The sequence below is a fragment of the Pholcus phalangioides genome, unplaced genomic scaffold (assembly GCF_987345545.1).
Source record: "Pholcus phalangioides strain wild (caught in Gottingen) unplaced genomic scaffold, Ppha-v1.0 ptg000017l_1, whole genome shotgun sequence".
Lineage (NCBI taxonomy): Eukaryota > Metazoa > Arthropoda > Arachnida > Araneae > Pholcidae > Pholcus > Pholcus phalangioides.
The window spans coordinates 52,167,166-52,194,144 of record NW_028301610.1 but is presented as its reverse complement, the minus strand read 5'-3'; the positions used below and the strand labels follow the sequence as shown (position 1 = coordinate 52,194,144).

Below are 26,979 nucleotides of genomic sequence, written 5' to 3'. Positions count from 1 at the left end.
TTCGACAGGTCGTATATTGTATTTTTGCCTTGTGGTTTTCTTTATTTTTTTTCTTTCCATATTGTACTTGTTTTTTTTTGTGTGTGCTGGTTGTTCACCTAAATTCTCGTTGTTCGGTCTACCATTTTTCTTTCTCACCGCCATTTTGTTTGCTTTTTGCTAGCACGTGGTGCACACAAATATTTGTCTCCTCGTTCGCTTTGCTCGTTTGCATTTTTCGACTGAATTATGTCCGTAATTAACAGATTTTACAATCTTCGTCTTAAAAAACCCAGATTTCTTGAACACCTTCATTTTCTGCTTGACTGTAAACGTAAGAAGTTGGTTCCGAGTTTTATTGCCTTACAATGTAATTTAACAGACTCAGTAAGGATCGTTAAAGCATTACGTAACTCCAAACTCGCTATTTTAAGAGCTCTTATACAAGACTGTCGCATTATGCCAATCTTCTGAAAGCTATTCACAGCTCACATCATAAGTACCAAGACAGGCTTCATCACGAAAAAACTCTTTTTATAGGAAAGTTCCACGACCAGATGAAAATCAAAGACTAAAAGCAGAAGAAAGGGAGTCATGGAAATTCAGTTGTCGTCATCAAAAACTATGCTGAACACTGCTGAGAAAATGATAGAAGTGGGGATAAAGAGAAAAACTTTGTAGACATTGAAAGTGAGCAAGTTCGTCTGAAAACACAAAAAGAAAAAACGTAGTGTTCTTGAGAAATTGGAGGAAAACAGTCATGAGTCAACAGAAACAGTCCACAAAATGTTATGTTTTTTTTTAATATATGCTTATTTGTTTGATTTGTAAATTTTACTTTTTCTTTCTACGCCTTCCTTGGATTATGGCTAATTTTTACATACTTACAAGTGGATGTAAGTTTTATCAAACACATAAAACTAATTTTAGATGCCAGAACCCTATAACTGGTTAAAATGTTCAAAATTTAATCATCTGATTATCTCGGTTCGAAAATTTTTCATTTTTCATGAAGGTAATAATGATTTTGCGCACTGCTTCGAAACACAAAATTTACTGCTCCAAAACTGCTCTGAAAAGAGTCAACGGCAATCCCATTCCTAAACCATGGAAAAAACCTGCCATAAGAAACTAGTTTTCCTTCAATAATTTATCATATCATTTAGAATTTATGCTTCAGATATAGCAATTATACATATATTTTCATAACATCAAGTGAATTTGATTTCACTAATTTGATTATGTATGCAAATATAATATAGATATATAATATATAATATAACTGCATCAGTCTTTTGCAGAGTTAAACAATTTATTGCACTTTTAAGAAACTATGCAGCAACAAACCAACTGTTTCTTCCCAGCTTTTACACTTATAATGTAAAAATTCACTCAGTCTTTTGATCGGGTTCACATATCTAGCTGAAGCTTTTCATTAGACCTGGAGAAATTTCATTGAAAGTTTCAAGATCCATTTATCTACTTTCAATACAATTGACTAAATTATTTTTGGTTTTTTAAGTCATAAAACAATTGAAGCGCTCGTTTCAGAAACCCCATAACCGACAAAAAGTTCAAAATTGAGTTAATACTGGTTTATTGTTGTTGATTGATGGACTCTTTTTTGGTGAAAAAAACCATTTTATATACCCCATATTGCATCCCTTAAATATCCGTTCAGTGCAGAAACCCCACAAGCGACATCACTTATGGGATTTCTGCGCTAAAATCTTGTAACAGTTACAGGGTTCCCAGCAACCTAAAAAATCAGGGAATCAGAAAATGGGCAAGGAAAGTCAACAAAAAGGTTAAATATTTGGGAAAAGTCAGGGAAAATCTGAAGGGGGAAAAAATTAATAGGGGATGAATTCCCATTTCAATGGTTGGTCTTTACTTTTTCCCCCTATAGAAGATTATCTCTTTCAGATCCTCTGGGAGAGAATAAGAAAGCCTTAACAATTTTAATCTGTATTTTCCTCTGTATATTCCCCTACTGCCAGACAGTTTGGTATGAGCAAAATGTCTTACCAGTTGAAGGGTGGTATTTTACATACAGGAGACCAATATGTTAGTCAAGGTAATTGAACCTGCTTTTTTAGTAAATGGAGATAGGGTCTCTCTTTTCCATTGTTGAAAACAAAGCCAATACCAGTTCCAATTTCTTTTCTATCTCTTCTGAGAAAATAGTTTATCCCCTCTTGCTTTTCTTTTTGCTTCCTCTGTATAGAGGGCCATTCAAATATTATGCCAAGATGGGGGTTATATGGAAGGCAGCTTTTGATGGGATGAAACAACTTGTCAATGACATATATTTTTTTGTTTATGGAATTTGCCTCCTTGCTACACACAGTTTACAGACATTACAAGACATCACAAATGAGTAAAATTGAAAGAATTGTTTTCTCTAAATTTTTTTAGTAGGAAATGGGTTGAAAATGTGTAGTGTTTGAAATGAGTTATAGACATGTTTGTCAATGTGAATTTTATATAGGACAACACGTCTCTTTCAAGTAAGCCTGCTACCTTTGTTGGCCTAGCAGTAGAAAAATCCCCATTAAGTATGAGATGAGTTTAAGACTGATCCCCAAAGTGCAAGTAATTTCTAAAAAGATTTCAAAGCTCCAAACATTTTACTCCATTTTTGTTTGAAGCTCTTTGCAAGATCTCATGTGAAGACTTATTGTAAGATTGGAACCTGATAAATTAGAGACTGCAGCTTCTGTAAAAGAAACTTCCTGAAATTGATCTGGATTGGGAAGACACCCCAATTTTAATTTTCCTGAATAATCAGTCAACATGTATTTTTTTAAATCTCACACCCTCAAAATGCTCTTTCGCATCACTGGTTAAGAACCACTTATTTTAAGTTTTGTGATTCTGATGCTACCCAATAGCATTAGATTGTGTTCTGTATTTTTAAGACATGCAGAGTCATAAACAATGTTTACAAAGCTCTGCAAAAAGCTAGAAATAAGTGCTTCATTTATCGAAAACTATGATTTTGGCATTGATCAGAAAAATGTAAACAAGTCTGTTTAAAAAAGATGGACAGTGCAGTAAAACCATCCAGTTCATTTGGACTTATTTACATTAGACCCTGTAATTCACACATTTTGCACTGTGATTTTGGAAGTGTTCGCAAAGGAGTCATTATTTAGAAAACTTGGTTGTCTTCCTAATTTGTTGTACATCAAGAAAGAGTATACACACTGGACTTTCGAAGACTCCTAAAAAAAAGAAGGTAACATATTGTGAGGGGAGAGAAAATAATTTATCTGTGGTTGCTAGTACACTGTTTTGGCCAAAAATTGTTTTTGTTGCCAGCTCATTCCTGTCATTTCGCTTTAGCTTGTGTCAATCTTATAGGATACTAAAACAGTGCTGTGAAAAAATAAATTATTTTTGAATTTAAAAAAAAAAAGATTTTTTAGTTATTTTTTTAAATGTTATGCTATTGATTATGTTGTCTAAGGGGGTACTGCCCCTCTCCTACTTTTTCCAATTTTTTGAGTGGAAACCCTGTAAATGCGTTTTTGGTCGAGGAAAATTTTAAGTTTGGTCAGGGAAATGATCGAGCATCTTTTGCTGGAAACCCTAAATTAGCAGCACTGATGTCATTGGGAGTGACTTAAAAGGAGTTAAACAGGTCATTTTGAATTATTCTGTGTTTTGAAAGTTTGTTTTGAGTAGAGATGTAAAATTCTCGAGAATAATCTTTCGGAGAATATTCTTGAGCATATTCTTATAGAAAATAGTAAGAATTATTCTGAAGTTATTAATAACAGCCCTTCCAGAGAATATTCTCGTCGATGAAAATATTCTTCAGTATTCTTCAAATATTCTCTTTGAAATCTTTCCAGAGAGAGTTATTAAGAATATATGTAATAACATGTATTATAATCAATAATCTCGATAAATAACTTGAGAATAATTATTATTTTCGATAAGAATATTCTCTAGTAATTTCTAATAGTAATCCATTGAGAGAATATTCTCAAGAATTACTAGAACCCTCAAGAATATTCTCCTAATATTCTCAAGAATATTCTCCGTCCCAGTCTCTCTTTCCATCAAGGAGGTGGGTATATTGAAGTTTGTAGACCACAATATTAAAGTTTGAAAGCAAGAAAATTAAACCAACAGGGCTGAATTGCACAAATTTTAAAGAAATGTGAGAAAATACAGAATTTAAGTGTATGTGCATTGAAGAAAACAGTTCTGTATCTTCTTAGAATGAAAGTGATTGTATAAGAATAGCTTCCTTTATCAATCAACTTTGATTTAATTTCTTTTGTTTTGAACTTATTTCTGAAAATTTATCTAATTTTAAAATAATTTTTTAAGGTTTTAATATAAAGATTGCTAAAATCTTTATAACCAAACTTTTAAAACCTCTCATCATGAGCTGGGGAATATTCTGAGAATATTCTCGAAATAAAAGTTGTCATTGGGGGTGATTATACCAAAAATTGTTTTGTTGTAAATGTTTCAGGTAATGAAAAATGATTTATATATATTTTTCATTACTTGAAACATGATTTATATTTCACAATATAAATAAAATTAGTAAAAAAATTTAAATTATTTAAAAGAAAAATGAATATTCTCGATTATGCTCAAATTTTTACATCCATTTACACTTGTTCTCCGAGAATATTCTCACCTCACATCTCTAGTTTTGAGGGTTCTAGTAATTATTTTCCATTATCAGTCTTCTAAGTTTGAAAAATGTATCTAGACAATCACAATCATATGTGGTAACTATGAAGAAAAGAAGAAACGGTGCCATTAATCCAGGCACTTACAAACATAATATAGTATACAAATCATGAGTTTATTGCAAAGAACATGCCGCTTACAAATGTAAGAAAATCACTCAGAAAACTTCCTGATGGAATCAATTGGAAATAATCTGCCAAGTGTTTCAAATTTGGCACCAAAGAAGTACTGACCGAAATTTCAAGTAATTTCTACTCAATGTGGAGAAAGCAAAAACATACACAAGATCAGTATCTTTGAAAAGTGGTGGCCATTGCTCACGCAAGAAAATTGTCAACTCTGATGAAACATCAGGAAGGAGCATTTGAAAGGAGAAAAGAATCCTATTTAAAATGTCTACATATGAACAATTTGTCTTCAGCCATGGGAGAAAAGTGATTCATGGTGTTCATGGCTTGACCACATCAAAAATTATTTGGAGTAAGACCACTTGCCCGATTTAATCACCAATTAGGGAAGACTTCTCTGCTGGAAAAATACTAATCAATAAGAAAAAAATTAATGATCTGCAAAAGCTTGCTGAATATACCAGAGACTATGCTGAATTCTACCAGAGACTATGCTGAATTCTACGACGTGATTTTTAGTTGGTTGAAATCTGAAGTTAAAATAGAAGATTCAGACTATGTAGAATAATGAATGATATTACATACTAGGCTCAACCCGCGGCTTCGCTTGTGTAAATTTCATCATCTGAAAATCGTTCTGCAATGATATCCCCCATATAACATTTGCACTGTATGTTGGGGGGTAAATTTTCAAAACTCTGTCACAAAATAATGATACTCACCAAATTTCATATTTATATCTTCTGTGCTGTTTGGACTAAATGATGATTACGTCATATAAGCTTTGAAACCCCCCCCCCCACACATGACCCCCTTACATGTTGCATTTTGAAATATTCTTTTTTTAGTGATCTTCTACATTACAAACTAAAACTATTGACCAAATTTCATAAGTATAGCTTCAGCAGTTTGGGCTCAGCAGGATTTTGCTATACAACCTTTGAACCCTCTCATGGCCCCCTTAGTGGCCAAATTTAAAAAATCCCCTTAGTTTGTTTATAGATCATGGAATAAAACTACTGGCCGAATTTCATTATTATAGGTATAGCGGTTTCGGCTCAGCATGATTTTGATCATGAATCCATAGACAATTCCAAACTAGAATATAGGCCAGTTTGAAGTTTCAGGGGTGGCACAGAGTATCTCTCCAAGGAAATTAGTTTTAACCTTCAAAAAGCTTTTCTAATTCACAGAAATTGATTAGAACAGCATTTAAATAATATATTTTTTATTTTTTTTCAATATGTTATTTTTTTTTACAGTTTTCAATCATCTGGGGAGCTACGTGATCCTCCTCCCAGTCTCTTATAGAGATCAAGATTTTATGGTATACCCCTGGGTGAGGGCATGGTGAATAAAAGATTGGAACGACTGGTCTAAATCAGTGTTTCTTAACCTTTTTTTGCCCGTGGCCCCCTTTGAACCATATTTTTTTCTCGTGGCTCCCCGTCTTACCCAGAATCTTCAACTCTCATCTAGAAGCAAGATCCTTTATACGTATTGAAATGACTTTTTCAGTGAATTTATACTGAACGAAAATTTTGCAAATAAGATTGGCCTCCAGACCACTGGCCTATAATTTATTGATCTCCCAGCTAGTCCGAGTTCTGTTCAGGACCGTCTCAACATCATGCCCCCCACCCCATCCCAGGCAAAGTTATGCTATGGTAGTCCCATACTTAGCTGGAAATAAACAGCCTACATATTTCCTACTTATTTTCAAAATTAATTGTACTATACAAAATAACAAAGTGGGGTCACTTATGGACATGAGGCCCTCGGGTATGACCCCTCACAAGAGTGGGACTGACAGAGCTGCAGCCCAGGGCCTGATATGGTTTTCATAATTTTTTTGTTTTTCTCACTTTAATTTAATATAGAGGAGGGGGTCTGTGAAAAATCTAGCCGGAAGCCTGCGAAAACCCCCATCCTAGGTAACTTGTTGCAAAATGTAGGCAGTGAGGCCCAGGTGGATCCATGCCCTAAGACGGCCTTGGTTTTACGGGTGGTTTCATTGGATTCTGTAAGTGTATATAGTCACTAATATAAAAGCTTTATTTCTTCACACCTTAATTTTTCTTCTCAGCTCTCTGCAGCCCTCCAAACCACCTGTCATGCCCTTTCTCCATTTTCTTCCGTGGCCCCCCTGAAGTATCCCAGTACCACTAGGGGGCCACATGGCCCCCGGTTGAGAACCTGGTCTAAATTACGGATTAACGTTTTGCAGGTTTTTCTCAATCCTGGGAAAGCGGGAATTAGAGTGCTCAATTTTTGGAATTTCCCCGTATTCAGTTATGGTAAATATGAGCAATTTTTGAATAAATTTAGAGGCATTTAATAACAGTTTTGGTGTTAAAATTAAAAAGTTATTATACTTATATACATAAAGTTTATTAACTATTGTCAATAATTATGTATTTAATTTATAAAAAAAATTGAATAACTAATACCTTGATATGTGGAAATAATTTTTTCTCTTCTCACTGAAGTTTTGACTCCAAAACAAGTCAATGCAGCAATATTGTATAAAACAGTTTACGCTGCAATAATTTGTATAATAAATGAAGGTTTGACTGAAAACCAGATCAGTGTGTCTGGGATGGGAGAATATCTCGCTGATTTATGAAACTCAAAAAATCCAACCAATAAAGCTCATAGATTACAATTTGTGCAAATGCAACCTATAATCTTATTGGTTGAATTTCACCAAATTTTAAAAAGCTCTTTTAAAAATATTTTATAATGTAATTCCGGCCTTAGAGGAGAAAGAGAAATACTTGTATTTCTACTCTATAGTGTGTACAATGATGCGTTCAGCGCATTAAATTCCCAGATTTTCAGAAAACGGCACAAAAAAGTTTTGTTTTTCTGTGCCACGAAACAATTCTTTCCCAGGGAGTGTGTTTTATTCCTTCGTACTTCAACACCACCCCTTCCTCCCATCTTCTATAGTCTCACTTAGAATTATCCGGGAAAATGATTTTGAAGAATAATTTCACTCCTCTCCAAAATTTTAAGGAGAAGATATGTTAAAAAATTTTTTATTAATATTTTAACATTTTTTTCTTTTTTTAAGCGGTATTTTATTTTATGAAAAAAGAAGTTACGCAAAATTTAAAAGAGTATTTTCAATCCTCTAGAAAATTTGGAGGATTCAAATTGAATTTAGATACGTATTGGATTTTCCCTTCAAGTTCCCGCTCTCGATTTTGTCCTCGAAAATCAGACTGGTAACCGCAGCTCCTTATTCATAGTATTGGCCCCTCATCTGGCTTTTTTTCATCGTGAAACCCTAATCATATCTTTGATCGCACAGCTGAAAATGGTTTACTCTAGTCCAGTATTTCTCAACAACCGACAACAGTTTACGTTTTCAAAAAAAAGAGAAGAAAAAAAGTCGCCACTGCAAGCAGCAGAAAATACTATGGTCAATCGTCATTGCATCAAATCCCGAGGTTTTATGGGAGAAAAAATTCATTTCATGAATAAAAGAGCTAGTCCGCCGAATTATGAGTATTAATTTGTAAATTTTGCCAAATAACGAGTGTTAAATCGGCAAACATTGTGTTGAGTGTTCTGAAATTTGGTCCCATTTTGCAACAATTTCTTTCTGAGTAAAACTGAAAAATGAAGGAAAATTGAAAAACTTAATTTTAAAGAATTTGTGTATGTGTTGATCCACTTTGAGCGAGAGGTGAATAAAGAGTTGCTGAAATATAAATAAATTCGTGAGAAAAATCTGTCAGCTGTGGTTTTTTATTTTGAATAATTGGGGGAGGGGAATGAATATCACTTTTAGAATTTTTAGAATTTATGTGATGCTGTTATTTATGAGTTATATTTTTGACTAATACTTGAAGGTTTTAGAACACTCTGGTGACAACAGAAAAGTATGTATGTGGATTGATTCTTTTATAAATTCTTATGATGCTGGGTAACAAATCAAAAGTTATAATTTCTGAACCACTTCTACGTCTATTTTTGGGAAGAGGAAAAATTTGTTCGGCAAATTAAAAATAAATTTGCATATGTGCCCCCCCTTTTTTTTTTTTTTTTTTTTTGCTATAAAACTTGTAAGTTTTTATGTTTGCCGCAACTCCTTAAAACTGCTTGAAACTCCTTAAAACTCCTTAAATAGTCCTTAAAAACTCCTTAATTTTTAGAGAGATATAGATGGCTTCTTTCTCAGCCAGAGATACCAAGGAAACAGTTATTTTCCGGATATTATGCTGAGGTGAACTCGGGAAGAAAAGTCATCACCTCTCCACCGGGACTCGAACAACCCTCGAGCATTGTTGCCCGGTATGCAAGAGGGCCTGGGTTCGAGTCCCGGTGGAGACGTGATGACTTTTCTTTCCGGGCTCACCTCAGCATAATATCCGGAAAATAACTCTTTCCTTAATTTTTATTTAGGAAATTTTGTATGAACCCTGTATTGGCAATCTGCGAGAAATTTGCCCATCCCAGACACAATGACCTGGTTTGGAGTGGAACCTTCATTAATTATACAAATTATTGTAGCATAAACTTTTCTATACAATGTTGAAAATAATGTAATTTCATGAAAAATTTCTTTAAGAAAATTTATATGTAAACTGCAGGAAAACTTTTGTTCTTTTCAGAGTAATTTCAATATTTGTAGAGCGACCCTTCAAACAATTTTGAGCTAGGTGCTTTTTTTATTTAAACATTTCATTGAATTAGTTTTGAAACAAGATTTGCCAAGAACTAAAAGGCTTCATGCTCTGCACTTACAGCTATCTTTCAATGGTGCACTAGTTAACCCTTTAAGCGGCACAACAGAAATCATTAAATCCCCTGTAAAATCCCATTCTTTTTTTAATGGAATAGACTTTTATTCGATTTTCAGAGGGTTCAAACAAAGGGGTATAGGGAAAAGTGTTTCATTGATGAAATCAACTTTAAAAAATATCTGGGCTTGTGGATACTAAAATAAGAGATCTTTTTAACGAGCATGATTTCCAGTTAATGCCACTTGAAGAGTTAATGATTTCAAATGAATGACCAAAAATACAGAATTCAAGTGACTTATTTATTCTTGATTCCCACTGTACGTCAAATTAATGGAAATTTTTCAACATTGCAAAATATAAAATGTCTGGGCTTGTCAATGCTAAAATAAGAGGCTAGAGATTGATGAGATATCCCTCAATATCATCAATATCCCTAAAGGATTAAATATACTGTGTAAATCATTAATAATTTATATATTGATATGATTTTGTTTAAAATTTTATTGATTGCAGCTTTTAAAATGTATGCTTCTTGTGATAAAAATTTTTTAGACTTGTCTAATTCGGTACTGAAATGTGATCTGGTTCAATCTTATTCTTTTTTTCTGGGATCCCGGGAAATGAGTTTAGATTCCTGTCCAATTCCCGATTGTATTTAGTCGCGGATCCCGGGAGAGAAACCCTAGTCTAATCATGGGCAAGCATTTTAATTGAGTGAATGACCATTGGATAATACGAAGCCACGCTCACATGTTTTGCAGTTTTTATTGTTGTTCACTGAACATCAATGATGAGTAAGTACTCTATAAAAACATATTTTTTTTTTAAATTGGAAATTACTATTTTTTTGTTCTACAATGTAACGTCCCGCCTGAAATTCTACTGATTTTAAAAATATTTTTTTTTTGTAAAACTTTCTGAAAGTGTCAATGTATTATTATTTTTCAATATTTTAATTATCACGGAAATTATTATGTGACATGTTTTTGGCATGTGCAAATTACTTTTAAAGCACTTAAAATTTCTTTTTAAGTTAGCTTAGCAAAAATTAGCCATACCTTACAGAGGCAGTGAATCGATACATTGATTAAAATGCTTTTGTTGCCATAGAAATGAGCAATGTGCATAGGCGGAGATTGACTTGGAAGTCTGGGGGGGGGGGCACAATGATGATGATGTCAATTCATCTATACATATATACATTAGCTCAGTCGACTCCACGTTCTGGGAGGGGAGGACAATGCCCCCCCCCCGTATCTCCGCTTATGGCGATGCGGTTCCCTAATACTTCATCCTTCACTGCAAACTTTACCAGAAATTGACTATAGTGGCACAAATGGGAGAACCATATGTTAGGCAGAAGTCTGGCTACCACTGCTCTGTATGGAGGATGGGAAATATTCAAATAGCTATGTGTCTACCATTCAATAGGTTTGACCATCACATCTTAAATAGCTGTGTGTATGTACTGTTGAATAGGTTTGACTATTTTCTCTTACAGGGATTTGTGCAGTTTATGCTGAAATGGTATGTTGATAGAGGTAAGAATGGTTTTTTGTAGTCAACTTTTACCATTATTTATTGCAGTTTTTATTTTAATGTTATTAATTTTGCTCAAGTATCTTATTTTTAAGTATTGAACTGATAATAGACACACATATATAACAAGGAAAAGCCATGAATTCATAATGCGTTCCAACACACTAAAAGTGTTGTTTTCAGAGAATAAATATAACCACTATATATCAAGAGTCCAGACCTGCCCACTCTCCGGATTTAGATGAAAGACTCTGGATATTTTGGCCTTTTCCCGGCTCTCCGGATTTATTATAAATTTCTCCCAATTTAAGTAGAAAGTTAGATTTGGAAGAAAATTTTTGTCCGATTTCTTTTATATCAAAATTTTTTAGATTTTCACTGAGCTTTCATGTTGCCATGACATAATGACTGTGGTTTCCATTGGGAAAACACTTATAAAGGGCAGCCTTAGTTTTTGGAACCTACCTACTTGGTTGAAGAAAATTTCCATCTAATAGCCATCAGAAAATACCTTGGTGACCACATTTAACCCTTTCTGACTCAATGTGCCCAGACTAGGTAAACCTAAAAATTCCCTTTTCAAATACTGAAAATTAACGATAAATAAAATGGGAAAATTATCTTAGGGATTATTTTGAACCTTTTTTACAACCCTGGATAACAGCACCACACAAGCTGATCTATGCTTTTGGCCTGTGTTTATTTTTTGAAAACTAATTTTTCAAAGAAATGGATTCAAATTTCAAAGGGTTTTTTTTATATATATAAAAAGGATTTCTGAAAAAAAAAAGATTGTTATTTTGTTGGTTACACTAATCTCTTTATTCTGTATAAGTTTTAACTTTACATTTAAACCTTGCTAAAATCAGTTCCCAAATTCAAGGTTGGTCACATCCACAAAATAAAGCAATAAGTGCTATCTTTACAAAATTATACTTGTGTACTTTTCTAGGCCTGAATTGACTGCCTATAAATTTTCTTTGTTTAATTCCATATTTAAAGGGTATCGTGCCGGAAGGGGTTAAGCAAACTAGCAATGACACAAATTTATATACTTAGTGTTTAGCATTTATCAGCAACCATTTATCAGGGGATGGTCTTGGTTGCTGACTTCCCTGTGTAATTATTATTGGTTTCTATCAACAACCATGAGGCAAACACAATAACAGAGAGATTTATTGTACACCACATCATAAGTAAACCATTGGAGCGTTTTTTGTTAGCTGCAATTTTTCTGTTTTCTCTGATCAAATGTCTTCAAAAAGAAAACATACAACTGCTTTTGAGAGTTCATTTACCTAAGATTATCCATCATTGATAGCATCCATGATCATATCTGGTTTGGGCTACCTAGGGGGTACTTTTTCTGAATTGATTAAAAAAAAATAAATTTTTTTGGGTGAGTCTGGGGGGGGGGGGTGTTACCCCCACTCAGGATTCCAAAAAGCTGGAATGCCTGACAGTCAATTTGTGTTAAGTTAATTTCAGTTATGTAGAATATCTGTTCAAGTCTGTTAAAGTTTTCACTTTGCACTAAAATTTTTTTTTCGTATTTTAGTTACAGGAAGGATACTTCGAATTAACAGAAAATGTTAAGTCAAAGTTTTCGGGAATAAGAGAGAAATTAAAAAATAGAATACAAGTTGAGCTCATAATACAAATAACTGTCAATTGTTTTAAAATGCATGAGTTCTTAGGCAATCAAAATGTACCCAATTATGGGAATGGGAGGATTCCACCACGGTTGAATATTATAGAGTCGAAGGAGCAACTAGTGTTCCTCAACATTGATCATGGCCCCACATCCTGTAGCAGGGCCCCCTAAGCTGGGATCTTTTGAGGGCCTCCTCCCTTGTCAGATGTTCCATGGGGCCCCAAAGTAGTGAATTTATTGCTTGAAAAAACAAAAAAAAAGGTAAGGACCGTCCTGGGCCCCCAGGCTAGACCCCTGTCAGCCCCATGCTTGTGGAGGCTATAACATTGATGATACGGTACTGATTTGCAGTGACATGTTTGATGTGTAATTGTTAACATTGATTTATTACACAGGTCTACAAGGTTTTTCTAACGTGGAAAAATTTTGCTGTTAATTTCTATGTGCTGATTCCAGATCCAACCTTAAAAAATTGCCATTGCATCTAGTTTTTTTTATGGTATTTAATATTGAATATTTTTAGAAATTTACATATTTAGGCCAAAAAAATATGTGTGAATTGATACTTGTTAATCATATTTCTATTTTTTGCTATCTAAAAATTAGGGAATGGTAGCACTTTTTTTAATAGTGGCAACCAAATTCTGTTTTTATTTGAAAGTGAAATACACGCTTTATGTTTATGTACAACCCTTTAGTCTAAAAATTGAGCTCAGTCAATGTCACAGATGTATTAATGTGCCAAATGAGTTCTGCTGCCACCACTTCACATTAAATTGGGGCTGATCAGAGGTGCATATGGGACTTTCAGCCCTCCCAAGGCCATTGCAAATTTAAAATATTTTTTATATTGTAAGAAATGAAACATTGATCGACTAATAAAATACCTTTATTAGCTATTTCAATCAATTTCTGTTAACTTAATATTTTTGAACGTTAATAATTAAAAATATCTCTAAGTAAATCTTGTTGGACTCCTTCCTTGGCCCCCACAAGGGTTGGTCTGACAGGGCCTGCAACTATTCTCATCATTTTTTGTTTGTTCACGCTAAAATTCATCATAAAGGGATCCCGTGAAAGTCTGGTCTGAGATAAGATTCCTGCTTCAAGATGTGGGAGACATGACCCCTTTCCCCCAGGGTTGTAAAAAACCTGGTTTTTTATATATCCTGGGCAAGTTTTTCTGGAAAACTCCAGGTTTTTTGGGCAAAATGGGGAAAATTTAATTCATATTTCCAAAACTATGTACATCCTTTATGTGTACATCTTACATTATGTGTAAATATACATTTTTGGTGCACATTAAACTATGTATTTGATTAGAATTAAGTTTTAAAGTTTTCGGGTTTTTTGGTGGACGTGAAGTAGTTTTTGTCTTTTGATGCTTCATTCGCACGAGTGGCGAACATTTTCAAGAATTGCGTCAAGGCAGGCAAAAGGCTACTACTTATGCCTTCTCCCTGCTTGAGTCGCACTGCCTCGTCTGGATTGTTCTCTTGAGCCAGTCTGTTTTCCCCATTGGCCAAAGTTGTTCCTAAAGGCTCTGGATAATGCTTGGATTTCAGTCTCATCATTTTTAAAATGGCAAACCAAGCACTGTTGATCTTTATTCGCTCTTCCTTTCTGTTGAAGCAGTTCTTGTGTTTTTTAATTTTGATTGCTTCTCTAAAAATATGTGGAAAATATCTCACGTCGTTGGATAGCACTTGGGTGTTCGCGAAGAGAATTTGGTGATCCTTGGTCAGGACATGCTCTGCTATGGTTGACTTGTCTGTGGGACATGTATTTTTAGAGACTTGTCTGGAACAAGTAATTGTGATTATATATATATATAATGAACAATGAACATAAATTGCTGTAGGCTGTGTGTCGTGGACAAGGCCGCAAGTTTATATGAGAGAGATTCCTTACACTCCCTCCTCTCAAACCTTTTCCGTTCTACTCCAAAAATCATTCCTGACTATGCCCCTGAACAGAGTGCAATAAAAATCATTATTCATTTGAATTTTTCTAGAGTATAATAGTTTTTTTCACACAGGCTATTCTCAAAAAAATTCCATTTTTCATTATTCTCATATCACCACTAAACCAAAGGGCATACCCAGGATCTGAACTAGAGGGAGGCAACTCACCGATACTAAATTGATATGTCTGTGCTGTGTATCAATTACTGCAGTTTAATTTTTCTTCTGGGATGGGCAGCTGCCCCCCCTCTGCACCTTGCTGGGTATGCCCATGACTAAAACCCCTAGCAATTGACATTAATTGGTCCCACGGGATAAGACCCGGTCGAGTCGGGATTTGTGAACGTATTTATATTTCCGCATTAATGTTATTTCATTGTGTTGAAATATATTTATATCTGATGGAATGAATTGCATTATTATTGAATACCTTGTCTCATGGATGGAGGTACCCGTGGGCTTCTGTTCTGTCATAATTCCATGATCCCAACTTCCCATATCTAAGTAAACATTGCTTCCATGTTCAGATGTGAAATATGTAGCAATCAAGCCCGTTAATGGTGATAGTGGTTCAGAGTTGCAGATCATCAGGGCAGGAAAAAAAAATAATTTTAGCTGATGCCAAGAGGTTTTTCTTGCATGATGGTTGAAATGTTTTGATTGAAAATCTCTCTGCTCTGATTTCATAGCTGCGAAGTCTCCCGAATTTTAGCTTCATCTCTTGATCTCCCGAAAAGTTCTAAAATCTCCCAAATTTTTACAAATCCACAAAAAATCTCTAATTGCCCCTAAACATTCCCTACTTCTTATAAAAAGAATCCCCGCTTCTGAAAATAATTTGTAAGAAATTTCTTGTGGGGCAAAAAGTCTTTTGCCTCTGTTTTTCCCCTTCCGAAATAACATCACACATCATAAATGGGGGGGGGGGGGAATAGTGGGAAATTTCTTTTTTAAGGAAGTTTTACAAACCCTCTGATGGTAACAAGAAAATTCTTGTCTTATCGTGCAGGGAAATAGCTTAGCAGCCAATAGTCCTGGAAAATAGTTGTAGATTATAGTGCCCAAATAGCTTGAAGTTACGCATGTGCAATAACAAAACAGGGATACTGATAAGCAAAAAAATATTTAATCAATTTTAAAGATACTTATTTCCATGAATTTACTTTCATCAAATGTTTCAGAAAAAGGTCTATTTTTTTTTGTGCAAGGTGTGTTAAGGACATAAACATCGGTCATGGTGGAAAGACTGACATCATCACCCATGTGAATTCTGATTGAACACAACATATTTTTTAAGATCGCCATTGAAGTTTTGGCCTCCAATTTCGCTTGTTTTTTGCATAGGGATTTTATTCCCAAGGGTTTAACTTGCATGTGTGTAAAATCCCTATTTTATTTGACTTCAATTTTTGAGTAAGGATTTTATTCTTTACACTTCAACTTTTATGTGTGAAAAATCCCTATTGTATTTATTAGGGAGTGGTTTTAGTAGAAAATATGCGCGGGTCCGCGCGAAAATCTCCGTAAATTTAATTTTCAAAAGTTGGCAGCTATGTGATTTATATAAAAAAGAATAAGAGGCTAAATTTAATAGATCAATTTTTTTCCAAAATAGAAAATCAGAAGGGAATCTTCAGTGTGATTTATTGGAAAATGTATATTGTGCCAAACTTGATAGTTTTTTTAAGATGTCACTCTCCACTATTCATATGAAGGCTTCAACAACTGGTTGACTCGAAAATGAATTCGTGGGCATTAACCAGTTGTTGAAACCTTATTATGGATGGAGTGAGTTGCTGGGTGAAGTATTCACAAACTTGACAGGAAGCAACATCTTATTGACAAATCTAATTTAGACAGTGTTTTCGTTGATTTGTGGTAGAAGTCAATTGCTGAAGCTGAAGTATTTTCAATTCGCTCCCCTCTCCAATGAAAAAATAAGTGCCTGTACACCTTTATATGGGGATCCTGGTGCGAAAAAACCCTCTAAAAGTGATAACTTTACGTGAATTTTGCTCTTACATGACACGACCTGACAGTGAAGTGGTATATTAACCAGTCAAGTGGTTACCACAGCGTTTGCCGTCGCTACCATACGTAATGTTGGTGCCTACGACGGTATTTGCCAACACGCAGACTTTTTTCTGTCTTTTTCACCAGTCAAGTGGTTAAGATGGCATTTGTCGTCGCTGATATACATAATGGTGTTGCCTACGACGGCATTTGCAAACAGCAGACTTTTCTGTCTTTTTCACATAGATATGAAAAAATAATTTGTTATACATGTGCTGCCATCTCTGTACAGCCATCCTTCTACTTTATTATCTCATCACTAGATGGAGATGACAATTATATATCAAGGTCTGAGATTATTACTATTATCTTTGTCATGTTTTGCAAAGCTGCATCCCCATCGCTTTTGTTTCAATTTCCAACTCCCTTGCGAAGATGCATCTGTTTTATTACTCATATATCTTTAAGCAAAGGTTCAACTACTATAGTTCCACATAAATCCATCAACAGTATTTCTATTAGTCACAGGACATTATGACTGCCCCTCCCCACTTTTGGGTTGTCATATTATGTCTTGACACATTCGAGCTATAAAAAAATATTTTAATATTTCAAACTTCCAAGAAAAGAAAAAAAAAAGGAAAAAGCGTGCACATATTAAAAAAAAGTGGGCACTGTGGGTAACGCTCGGAGAAATTAATTAGACAGTTGACTGGTTAATCATCGAAGCTGCAAATCCCCATGGTAGATAATGATTATAAGATCATGGCATTTCCAATTGATAGTTTTTTAGCTGAAAAAGAATTTATACTTTCAAACATGAAAATTTTTCAAAGGAAATAATTGTTTTTATTCTGATGGTTGAAATTGCAGGACTGAAAAGGAGACTTTTTGAATATTCGATTGATGATAAAGACATCATCGAATTTACGAAAGAACACGGGGATCTTAGCTGGCTCTTCGAAATAAAAGGTGGTCGCTTTGAAGTTGCAGCCCAATCATTAAGAGTTGATGCATTGAATGAGGAAAATCTTATTGATAGACGAAAGGTATAGTCCATTTAAATAGATAATGTAAAAAAATCCTTGCTAATACTTTTTAATGAATTTTTTTTCTGTCAGTAGTCAATATTGCTTTCATTTTTCAGCTACATTTGCTTTTATTTTACTGCTACATTCACCAATTGTAAATCGTGGACAATGTAATTGTGACTAGGTTTCTTGAACATCCACTACCTAGAATGTAAATGAAGTCTCAAGTTGTGTGTGTGCTGATATTGTTATCAGAATTTAGTGTTAAATATACTGGATGTCTTTTATTATTATTATCCAATAACTAATTTTTTTATACATGATGCAATTGCTGATTCTTAACTGATATGCATCCTTTTAAATTTGCTACCTATAAAAATAAAGGGAAAAGGTAAAAATTAGGAAAAATATAATAATAAAAAAATATCTTAAAGAAACCCATAAAAAAATATAGTGGGCCATTGCCTAAATAAAGTAAGCCAAGGTTGGGAATAATTCAGGAGAATGAATAAAGTAACTAATGGTTTAATATGGTATGGATAACTTCTTGATTACTACCACCCAGATTGTTATACTGACAATTGAAATTGTCTATTGTGGGAGAATTCATGACAACAGCAGGTAAGCTATTCCATGCATTTACAACCCTGTTAGGGGAAAACTTAGAGATACAACAATCTGGTTGTCCCTAACCAACCGGAAAGGTACCCTCCTAGTTGAAGCATTTATATGACAGTGTAACACTATTTAGCGGTCCTTCAGATCTATCCCATTGAAAATCTCTCTAACACTTCATAGATATTTATGATACCTACAGTATTCAGGGGGAAAAAACGTATTCAAATAATCAAGTTTTTTCATAGCTTAAGCAATGTACAGGTTGTCCCAAATTGTTTGCACAGCAGATTGCTGTAACCGTTAACTTTCGAAACATACTTTAAATTACAAATATTTTTCAATCGACGTACAGTTATTTGAGGCCTCAAAATTTGTTTCAGTGGTCATATACTTAAAAACAAAGAAATTAACTTTTTGTACAGTCCCTGTGTGCTCAAAACTGAATTGGAAAAATTTTATCCAGTCTCACCTGATGTCAAGAAAAAAATTCCATGTTTCTAAGTGCAATATTCACGTGAGATATTTGAATTTTAAAAATTGGGGAAATTTAGGAAAAAACAGTGTTGAATGCTGGTAAAAGTTTTTCCGCATTTAGAGCTGTTTTTTTTTTCTTCAACTTTGTTCCAGAATTCAAATATTATTATTCATTTTGGAATTCAAATATTACAGTGAATATTGCACATAGAGACTAAATTTATTTATTTTTGGCATCAAGAGAGATGGGCTCTATAGAAAGTTAATTTCTTTATTTTTTCATGCATGTGACCCCTCAAACAAATTTTGAGGTTTTAAGTAACTGCATATCATTTGAAAACTTATTGTAATTGAAAGTATGTTTCAAAAGTGAATCGTTGTGCAATGGATCCACTGTGCAAACAATTTGGGACAGCCTGTATACTCACTAGTGTACTAGTGGCTTTTCTTTGTACTCTTACGTTTCTGAAGAGATATGGTCTCCAAAACCATATAGCATACTCTAGGCCAATATGAACTAAGCCTTCAAAAAGCATACTGCACCAGTGGATTGTTCTGCACTCTGTGATAACTGACACTTATGTGTTTGCAGATTATTCTGCTTACAGATGCAAATAGACTAATGTCTTGAAGCAAAGGCTCTCAAACTGCGCAGTGTTGCCCTAGTGTGCCTCCAACCTTTGTTAGGGGCACTGCTGAGCAATGGCCCTCACAAAGGTTTTGCTAAGAGATTCTTTGTTAAATAGTTGTGGGGAGCCGCAGATAAGATTGAATAGGAAAAGTTGCACCGCATATGGGAAAAGTTTGGGAACCCTGGTTTCAAAGAAAAAACTCAATTACAAGAAATGTTAAAATTTTGCCACTCATTTTCCTAGAAGCTATCCAAGTGAAAAAGTATTTCTGAAAAGATGAAATTTATTTTTATATATTTATTTATTTGTGGTCCCTGGTTCCTATAAGTCAAATTTAGAAAAGGAACTTTATACAATGATTAGTTTTAAAGAAAATAAGTCATTCTTTTGCTGCTAACACTGACCAAGTTATAGTAGCTATTGTAAGTTGAAATACCTCTTTTTGGTGATAAATGATGGGTCACATGCAAAATTATTTCAAGACAAATAATCATCATCAATTTAATGTACTCTTCAGAGCAAACCATTTCCAATCTTATGTCAGTCGATGAAATATGAAAGAAAAAATTATATTTTCTATCAGACATACATTTTGATACAGCCCCTTGGAACTAACTCCACTGGAATGATGTGGAATGATTTTTTAGATGAGGGAAATGTCTGATATAAAATGATGTCTCAAACACATTTTCAAAACATTGTTTTAAACTTGGCACCAAACTATATATATCTGTTCACAGAGCATGGGCAAGATTATATTAAACAGGTCAATGTGAAAGATGCAGCTTGAGTAGTTGCACATGCTTGAGAGAATGGTTTTTTTTGTAAACAATACTTGTGATATATGCCTAATATATGACTTACTATTTCACTTTCACTACTTCTACAGCTACTGTGATGGCAAATATAACGTTTATTGATTTCAGTAACCAACATCAAATACAAATGCCACAACAGGCAAACTGCCCAATGAAGGGGCTGAAAAAATTATGGGCATAAAAAAATATGGATATCAAATACCCCCAAGGTAAGCTATTCCACAACCCTCTTAGAGAAAAACTCCCTGCAACACCACAACCTGGAATTGTCCCTTTCCAATCGATACTGGTGTTCTCTTGTCTAAGCAGTTCATTGATGATGCATTTTAATAAAGCATGGTCCATCCTATCAATCACGATGACGTCACTCTCCGCTATCATACGAAGGTTTTAACAACTGGATGTTGCGAAGATATATTTTGGAAATTTATGGTCCGGCCGTCCATGTACAGTCCCTTTCAGTGTACACGAGCTCCAAGGAAAGATTGAGAAATTCTGTGCCTCTGTAGTCTAGTGGTCTAGGGCGTTCACCCGGAAAGTGAAAGGACGTGGGTTCGATTCCCCGCAGGGGCAGTTGAATTTTCTCTCTTTCCAAAATATATCTTCGCAACATCCAGTTGTTAAAAACCTTCATCCTATCCATGCCATTGAAAATTTTAAACACTGATCGTACCCCCTCTGACACCTGCATTCTTCTAATGTAAACACAATCAAGAAATTGAATCTTTCTTCATATCTCAAACCTTGTGTGCCAACAAGAGCACATGTAGCTCTTCTCTGCACCCTTCAGCCAAGTATATGTCCCTATGGTCTGCAAAACCTTACAGCATACTCCAGGGCAGGACGAATTAAGGCTCTGAAAAGTAGAAGAATATTTTAGAAGAACATGAAGACATCTTTTTAAGAATGAAACCTAGCATTCTATTCACTTTTCTGACCGCCATTGAACAATGTTCAGAAAACGTAAACTGCCCAAATCGGTGACACTGGTTGTATCCAAGATAACTCTAAAAAAATACCCATTGTAGGTGCCTGAGGCTGTACATATAACCACACTGCATATGTTAGTTCCGACAAACCAGGCTCTGTCCCTCCAGGGATATAAGCCTTTTACCCTTGCGGGTTGGGTCGCGCTGTGGAGCATATGTTAGTTCCAGCAAGATTCAAGACACATAGGGAAGAAACAGGAAACTTTCAAATTTTTTTTTCATGTTGGATATTTGTAAAAAAATATCAGAAATCTATAGGAGATTTTTATTTTGTAATCAATTTTCTGTGGGTGCTCTGTCCCATGCTACAAATTACTATGGGCGCTCAAGCACCCACAGCACTTCTGGCTTTGATGTCACTGCTTTTGCGAAGAAGTTTCTATGGCAGAAATTTGCTGGGTTTTTTTCAGAGGTAAAAGAAATGGTTTAAGCCGCTCAATTTGTTTTGTTGGCTTTTTGACGTTTTAAACAAATTTTGACTGAACAATTTTCGAGCATCTATAACTCTGTGTTCACCCTACTGTCAGAATGTTCTCCAATTTAAAAAAAAGTTTGATAGCCTTTGAAGACAAAGCGCTATAGTAGAAGAAAATTTCTATCGGAACTGGAAAGCCCAACAGAGACAGACTTCCAATTTCTATCTTCTTTGGAGAAAAAAAGGAATGGTTCTATAACTTCACCAATTCCACAGAAATAAAACTCCCCAGTGTTTTTTCAGTGAAAAATAAACTTTTTTTTTTGAACCCATAAAGAATATTTTGTTTTTATTTATGATATTCCACAAAAGAATTAAATAGCCATACAAAATGAATATTCTTTTATTTCCATGAATATGCTGAAAAATTTGCAAATTTTTAAAAATCGAAAAGGGTAATATTTTGTGTTTAAATGTGTAATTATGTAGCAAATAAACATTAATTAAGAAAAAAAAAATTCTGCATGAAATGCATCAGTAGGGAGACAGGAATCAGTGCGGTCATTGCTTACACTGTTTAACAAGTCACTCTGCTTATGAGGTCATATTTTTGGTCTTCTAACAGTGACTTGTGAGGTTTGACTGTGCTCTCTTGGCCAATATATCTCTACTTTTCCTCTCCACCTTTATTTCTTTCTATTTTGTCCTTTTTTTAATGTGGAACAAGGCTTCTCTATCGTCTAATGCAGACCATTCAAATTTAACGCCAACATCTTGTACTCGAAGTGGTCTAATATCTGAAACACATTAGCAAGCTTCCAATCCATTGGGACAATACCCTCCCAACACTACTTCTGTAAATCCGTGCAACTGGTCCCAACAGTTCATTGGCACATTTTCCTACGGGCCCTAGGATAAATATCGTTCTGTCCTGGTGCTTTGCTTGCACATATATTTTAGAAGATTTAGGACCTCCACATCTTGAATATCGTTAAGGATATCCACTTAAATATCGTTAAGGATTTTATTACCCCATTCAACACCCATATATTGAATATAATTTTCTCTGTTAAAAACTGACTTGAAAAAGTCATTGAAAGCAATACACATACCCACATTGTTCTCTATTCTAGACCCTCCTATCGAGAGGAGGGGGCAACTGTCCCTTTACATCTGTTTTTGGCATATCTAAAAATAATTTTGGGTCAGAGCCAACCTAGATTTAACTTAGCTCCTGGTGCTTAGCTAGCAAATAAATTTTTTGGAAATTTTTAGGACCTCCGCATCTTCTACGTGTATATTGTTGAAAGCTTTATCACCCCATGACACATCCACAATTTGGATGTTACCGGCAAAGTATGAAATCCAGGCATTCTATACAATGCCTGGTCATTTCAGGCAAAGTATAAAATAACGGTTTTTTTCTATACTTTGCCTAGGCATTCTATAGAATGCCTAAACACAATCCAGGCAAAGTATGTAATTTCTTCCAACAAATCTCTTTAGGCGGTATAAAATATTACATAAAATTAAAATTTCACAGAATTTTCTTTTTTTTTTGAGGAAACGTTTCCCTTTCGCTCTCGTGAAAAAGGATCTGTTGAGGGGCGGTATAAAATATTACAATTTCTTTGAATTAAAATTTCGCAGAATTTTCGTCATTTTTTTCCGGAAACGTTTCCTTTTCGCTCTCTTGAGAAGGGATCCCTTGAGGGGCGGTGTCGTCAAATTAAAATTTCACACAGTTTTCAATTTGAAACGTTTTCCTTTAACTCTCTTGAGAAGGAATCCCTTGAGGGGCGGTGTCGTCTAATTAAATTTTCACACAGTTTTCTTCGATTTTTCCGGGAAACCTTAACGTCTGTAACGTTTTTTCTGTAAACTTTTCCTTTGGCTTTGTTGACAAGGGATCTGTGGATGGACGATATGAAATGTCACATTTTCGTCAAATTAAAATTCATTCGTCAAAATAAATCACAACTGAATTTAAGCGGGTAATTTCTTTTTGGAATTTCAAATCGGATACGGACAACAACATTTTATCGCTTTAGACCTTTTTCGTGGAATACCTTTTATATGTTACCATAAACAAAACGGCATAAGTCTGTAATTACACATAATCACCGGATTTATATCGATTACTATGCATAATCACCGATCAAAACGCATGAAATTATTGTGCATAATAACCGGCGATTATGCATAATCACCAGATTTATCACAATTACTGTATTTTATACATGGCACCAACCTGTAAATGTTGTCAAATTTACTGCTCAATGATAACAATTCTGAAAAGTGCCCTGCGACGTAAAAAATTTTGGAACCAGTTTTCTATCACTTTGGTCCCTCCCCACGAAATGAAAGTGATCCCCCTTGGAATGAAATTTCTGGCTAGGGGCCTGATGAGACACATAACGTCAATTATTTCACCACTGACCTAAGCTCCCAAAGCTGAAGTAAATTGCTATCCAAAGAATTCTCGTAATTTTGGTAGATTGTGAAAACCGTGTCATTAAGCTTTATTGCACATTTAGGCAAACCAAATTTCTTCGAGAAAAATACCGGAACTCAGGATTTCAAATACGGGTAAAATACGGAACATCGCCAATCATCACCATAAATGACGCCGAATGTAAGCAAAGTTGAAAACTTTTGCAGAAAACCCTTAAAAAACACCAATGGCAGGAAACAAAGCATTACTCTGAGAGAATTGCAGTGAACAAAACTGGATTCCAGTTAGTACATTGTAAAATAACGAAATAAAACGTTTGAAGGGGCAAACAATTAAATCAACGTTTAGTATTTGCCGTCTTGCAGTGGAGTAGTTTGGGAGCTAGCGTTTTACTGTGGAAGTGTTGGTTCGAACCCCGATTCTCTCGGGCATGGATGTTTATTAACATTAACAAATTCCCTGAACAGATCATACAGGATCTCTTGAACATATTTGAGGATCACTTTATCAAGTAAGTAAAAAAACCATGATGTATGTGAGGTGAATATTCTTATTCATAGTTGTAATTATAGTGATATAATTTATGCGTCGAAAAATAATTTCAATAGTTGATTTTAATAAAGTATAAAACTATAAGCATCTAAAAGTAGGCTTTGTAGATTATACAATGTAGAACATTCGCGACAAACCACGGCATTCTTGCAAAAAAGTCGGGACAGCCAAAATGAAGTGAAATGCGTGACATGTGTCATATGCATAAGGTCACCACAAAACGTTTGCTAAGTAGGCCTATATTTTGCTATTTATCTTTTATTTTCACTGTCCCGAATTTGTTTTTCAATATGTCCCGTATTTTCGACTAAACTCACGTGACTCGCTGCAACTCGCTCAATCTTGACTGAAAACGTGGAGGAAGATAATTTCAATTTCTTACAAATCACGGTACGATTAATTATGATTGTAAGCATAAACGTTCATGTCGTATATATATTTGTGACGTGTTTCTTGTTTACGTAACAAAAACAAGACATATTTAAAAAAATATCAATAACATAACATTTATTTCGTAAAATACATTTTTATTTACAGAAATTTATTGTAGTACTTCTTTGTACACACCCATCAGTATTTCTTTCCCATCAATATTAATTATCAATTTTTTATAATTATCAATTTTTCTACATTTGACAATTTTTTGAGAGATAGAATAGCAATAAGCAGGGTGACCATACATCCCGTATTTCTCGGGATAGTTCCGGTTTTTTTCTGTTTTTTTGCTGTCCCGACTTTTTTGCAGAAATGTCCTGAGTTTTCAAATATTTTCAATGAAGTCAACTTGACTTTTTATTCTTCAAATCAACGATTAAAATTATCTTTCCAGCTTAGAAATTACATCACGATAATGAGGCTTTTGGAATAGACATCATAATCATCATCAGCATTGGCGCACTCAAAGGGAACACCCCCCCTCCCCGAGCCAAGATTATAGTGTTATTTTACAGGAAAAAAGGTAAAACCCCCCTCGGAAGGTAAAAAAAATCTCAATTCCCCCTCCAGAAAATTCTGCGTACGCCTATGATCATCAGTATCACTTGGAGGGACAAGCACAGCATGTTTTTCCCATGGAAATCAATGTTAAAATTGCAGAATTTACCGTAGAAATGTGGAAATTTAGTAGGGTTTTCCGCCTCATCAATAATTTTAAAAATTGAACTGAATTCTCGATTTTCGAAAAATTGAGTTCGCTTAGAAATATGAAGCACAGAAAATTAAATATAAAATAATTAGCCGGACCTACTTTTGAGTTAGATATTCATGCAATAACATTGATTTATATCTTCTCAAGCACAAAAATGAGAATTAATACTTCTGTATTGTTTTATAATATCCAATATCATCAATCTATATAGTTTAGGATGTTTTGAAGTTAATTATGGGCCCATAAATTACACTGAAGAAATTCCGCAGCTTTAATCAAGCATTTTTTGAAGCAAAAGCAGGCAAATCGATAACTTGAGCATCAAGAAAATTTTCGAAATATCTAGCACCCATCAAAAAGAAAAAAAAACCAATTCATTTCTACGTTTCTTTAATTTTGATTTATGTCTTTCATGAGTTGCGCAGGAAGTCGCCATATTGGTTACCATGTATGTCTCTCCAGAAAAAGGGAAATATCACGTGATTCAAAAAGCCTCATTAAGAGACTAAAAACAAGAATATTCATCTCACACATTTGTCATGTTTTTTTTAATTCACTGCAATTTGAAGTGGCGCTTTATTTCTCGCGTTTGGCGAATTTTCAGTGATTTTAGCACGAGTTGACTTCGCTTACTTTTGGCATCATTTAGCGATAATTGACATTGTCCCGCATTTTCCCGTATTTTGAATCCCAATTTCACGTATTTTTCTCGAGCAAATATGGTCGGCCTAACAATAAGCAATTCTTTACTTAGGATCTCTATCTCCCGTATTTCCACCGATAAAATATGGTAAACCTACGTATACCAATTTGTTTTCCGTGACCGACATACCACGGTCACTTTCCCTCGAATAGATGAGTTAACGGGCGCTTTATACATTATATTTTTTGTTCATAAATCCGTAGATGAAAATTTCGGTTACTTCAAGACAAAATGATATCGCATAATCCGCATTTGCAAGTTCCATTTATCAATGATGAAATATTAACAGTAGAAAGACGGAACGGGGGTCTTTTTGACCCTGCACGCTGTTTAAGCTTACATATCTCTGCTAAGAATAAACCGAACCACCTGGAATTTCTGGACTTTTCCTGAAT

At 34.5% G+C, this 26,979-nt stretch overlaps 1 protein-coding gene and 1 non-coding gene across 2 annotated transcripts in view; both read left to right on the top strand.

Annotated features, from left to right (window-relative positions):
* Positions 1 to 26,979, top strand: part of LOC149074100 (nuclear pore complex protein Nup133-like) — a 254,535-nt gene that overhangs the window by 142,971 nt on the left and 84,585 nt on the right. Inside the window, exons 15-16 of the mRNA XM_089247323.1 lie at positions 11,082 to 11,121; positions 17,624 to 17,799. Coding sequence (XP_089103449.1) covers positions 11,082 to 11,121; positions 17,624 to 17,799 — 216 coding nt within the window. The remainder of the gene's footprint in view (positions 1 to 11,081; positions 11,122 to 17,623; positions 17,800 to 26,979) is intronic.
* On the top strand, positions 20,823 to 20,896 carry TRNAS-GGA (transfer RNA serine (anticodon GGA)). Its single transcript has one exon. It is a non-coding gene; the product is annotated as a tRNA-Ser (tRNA).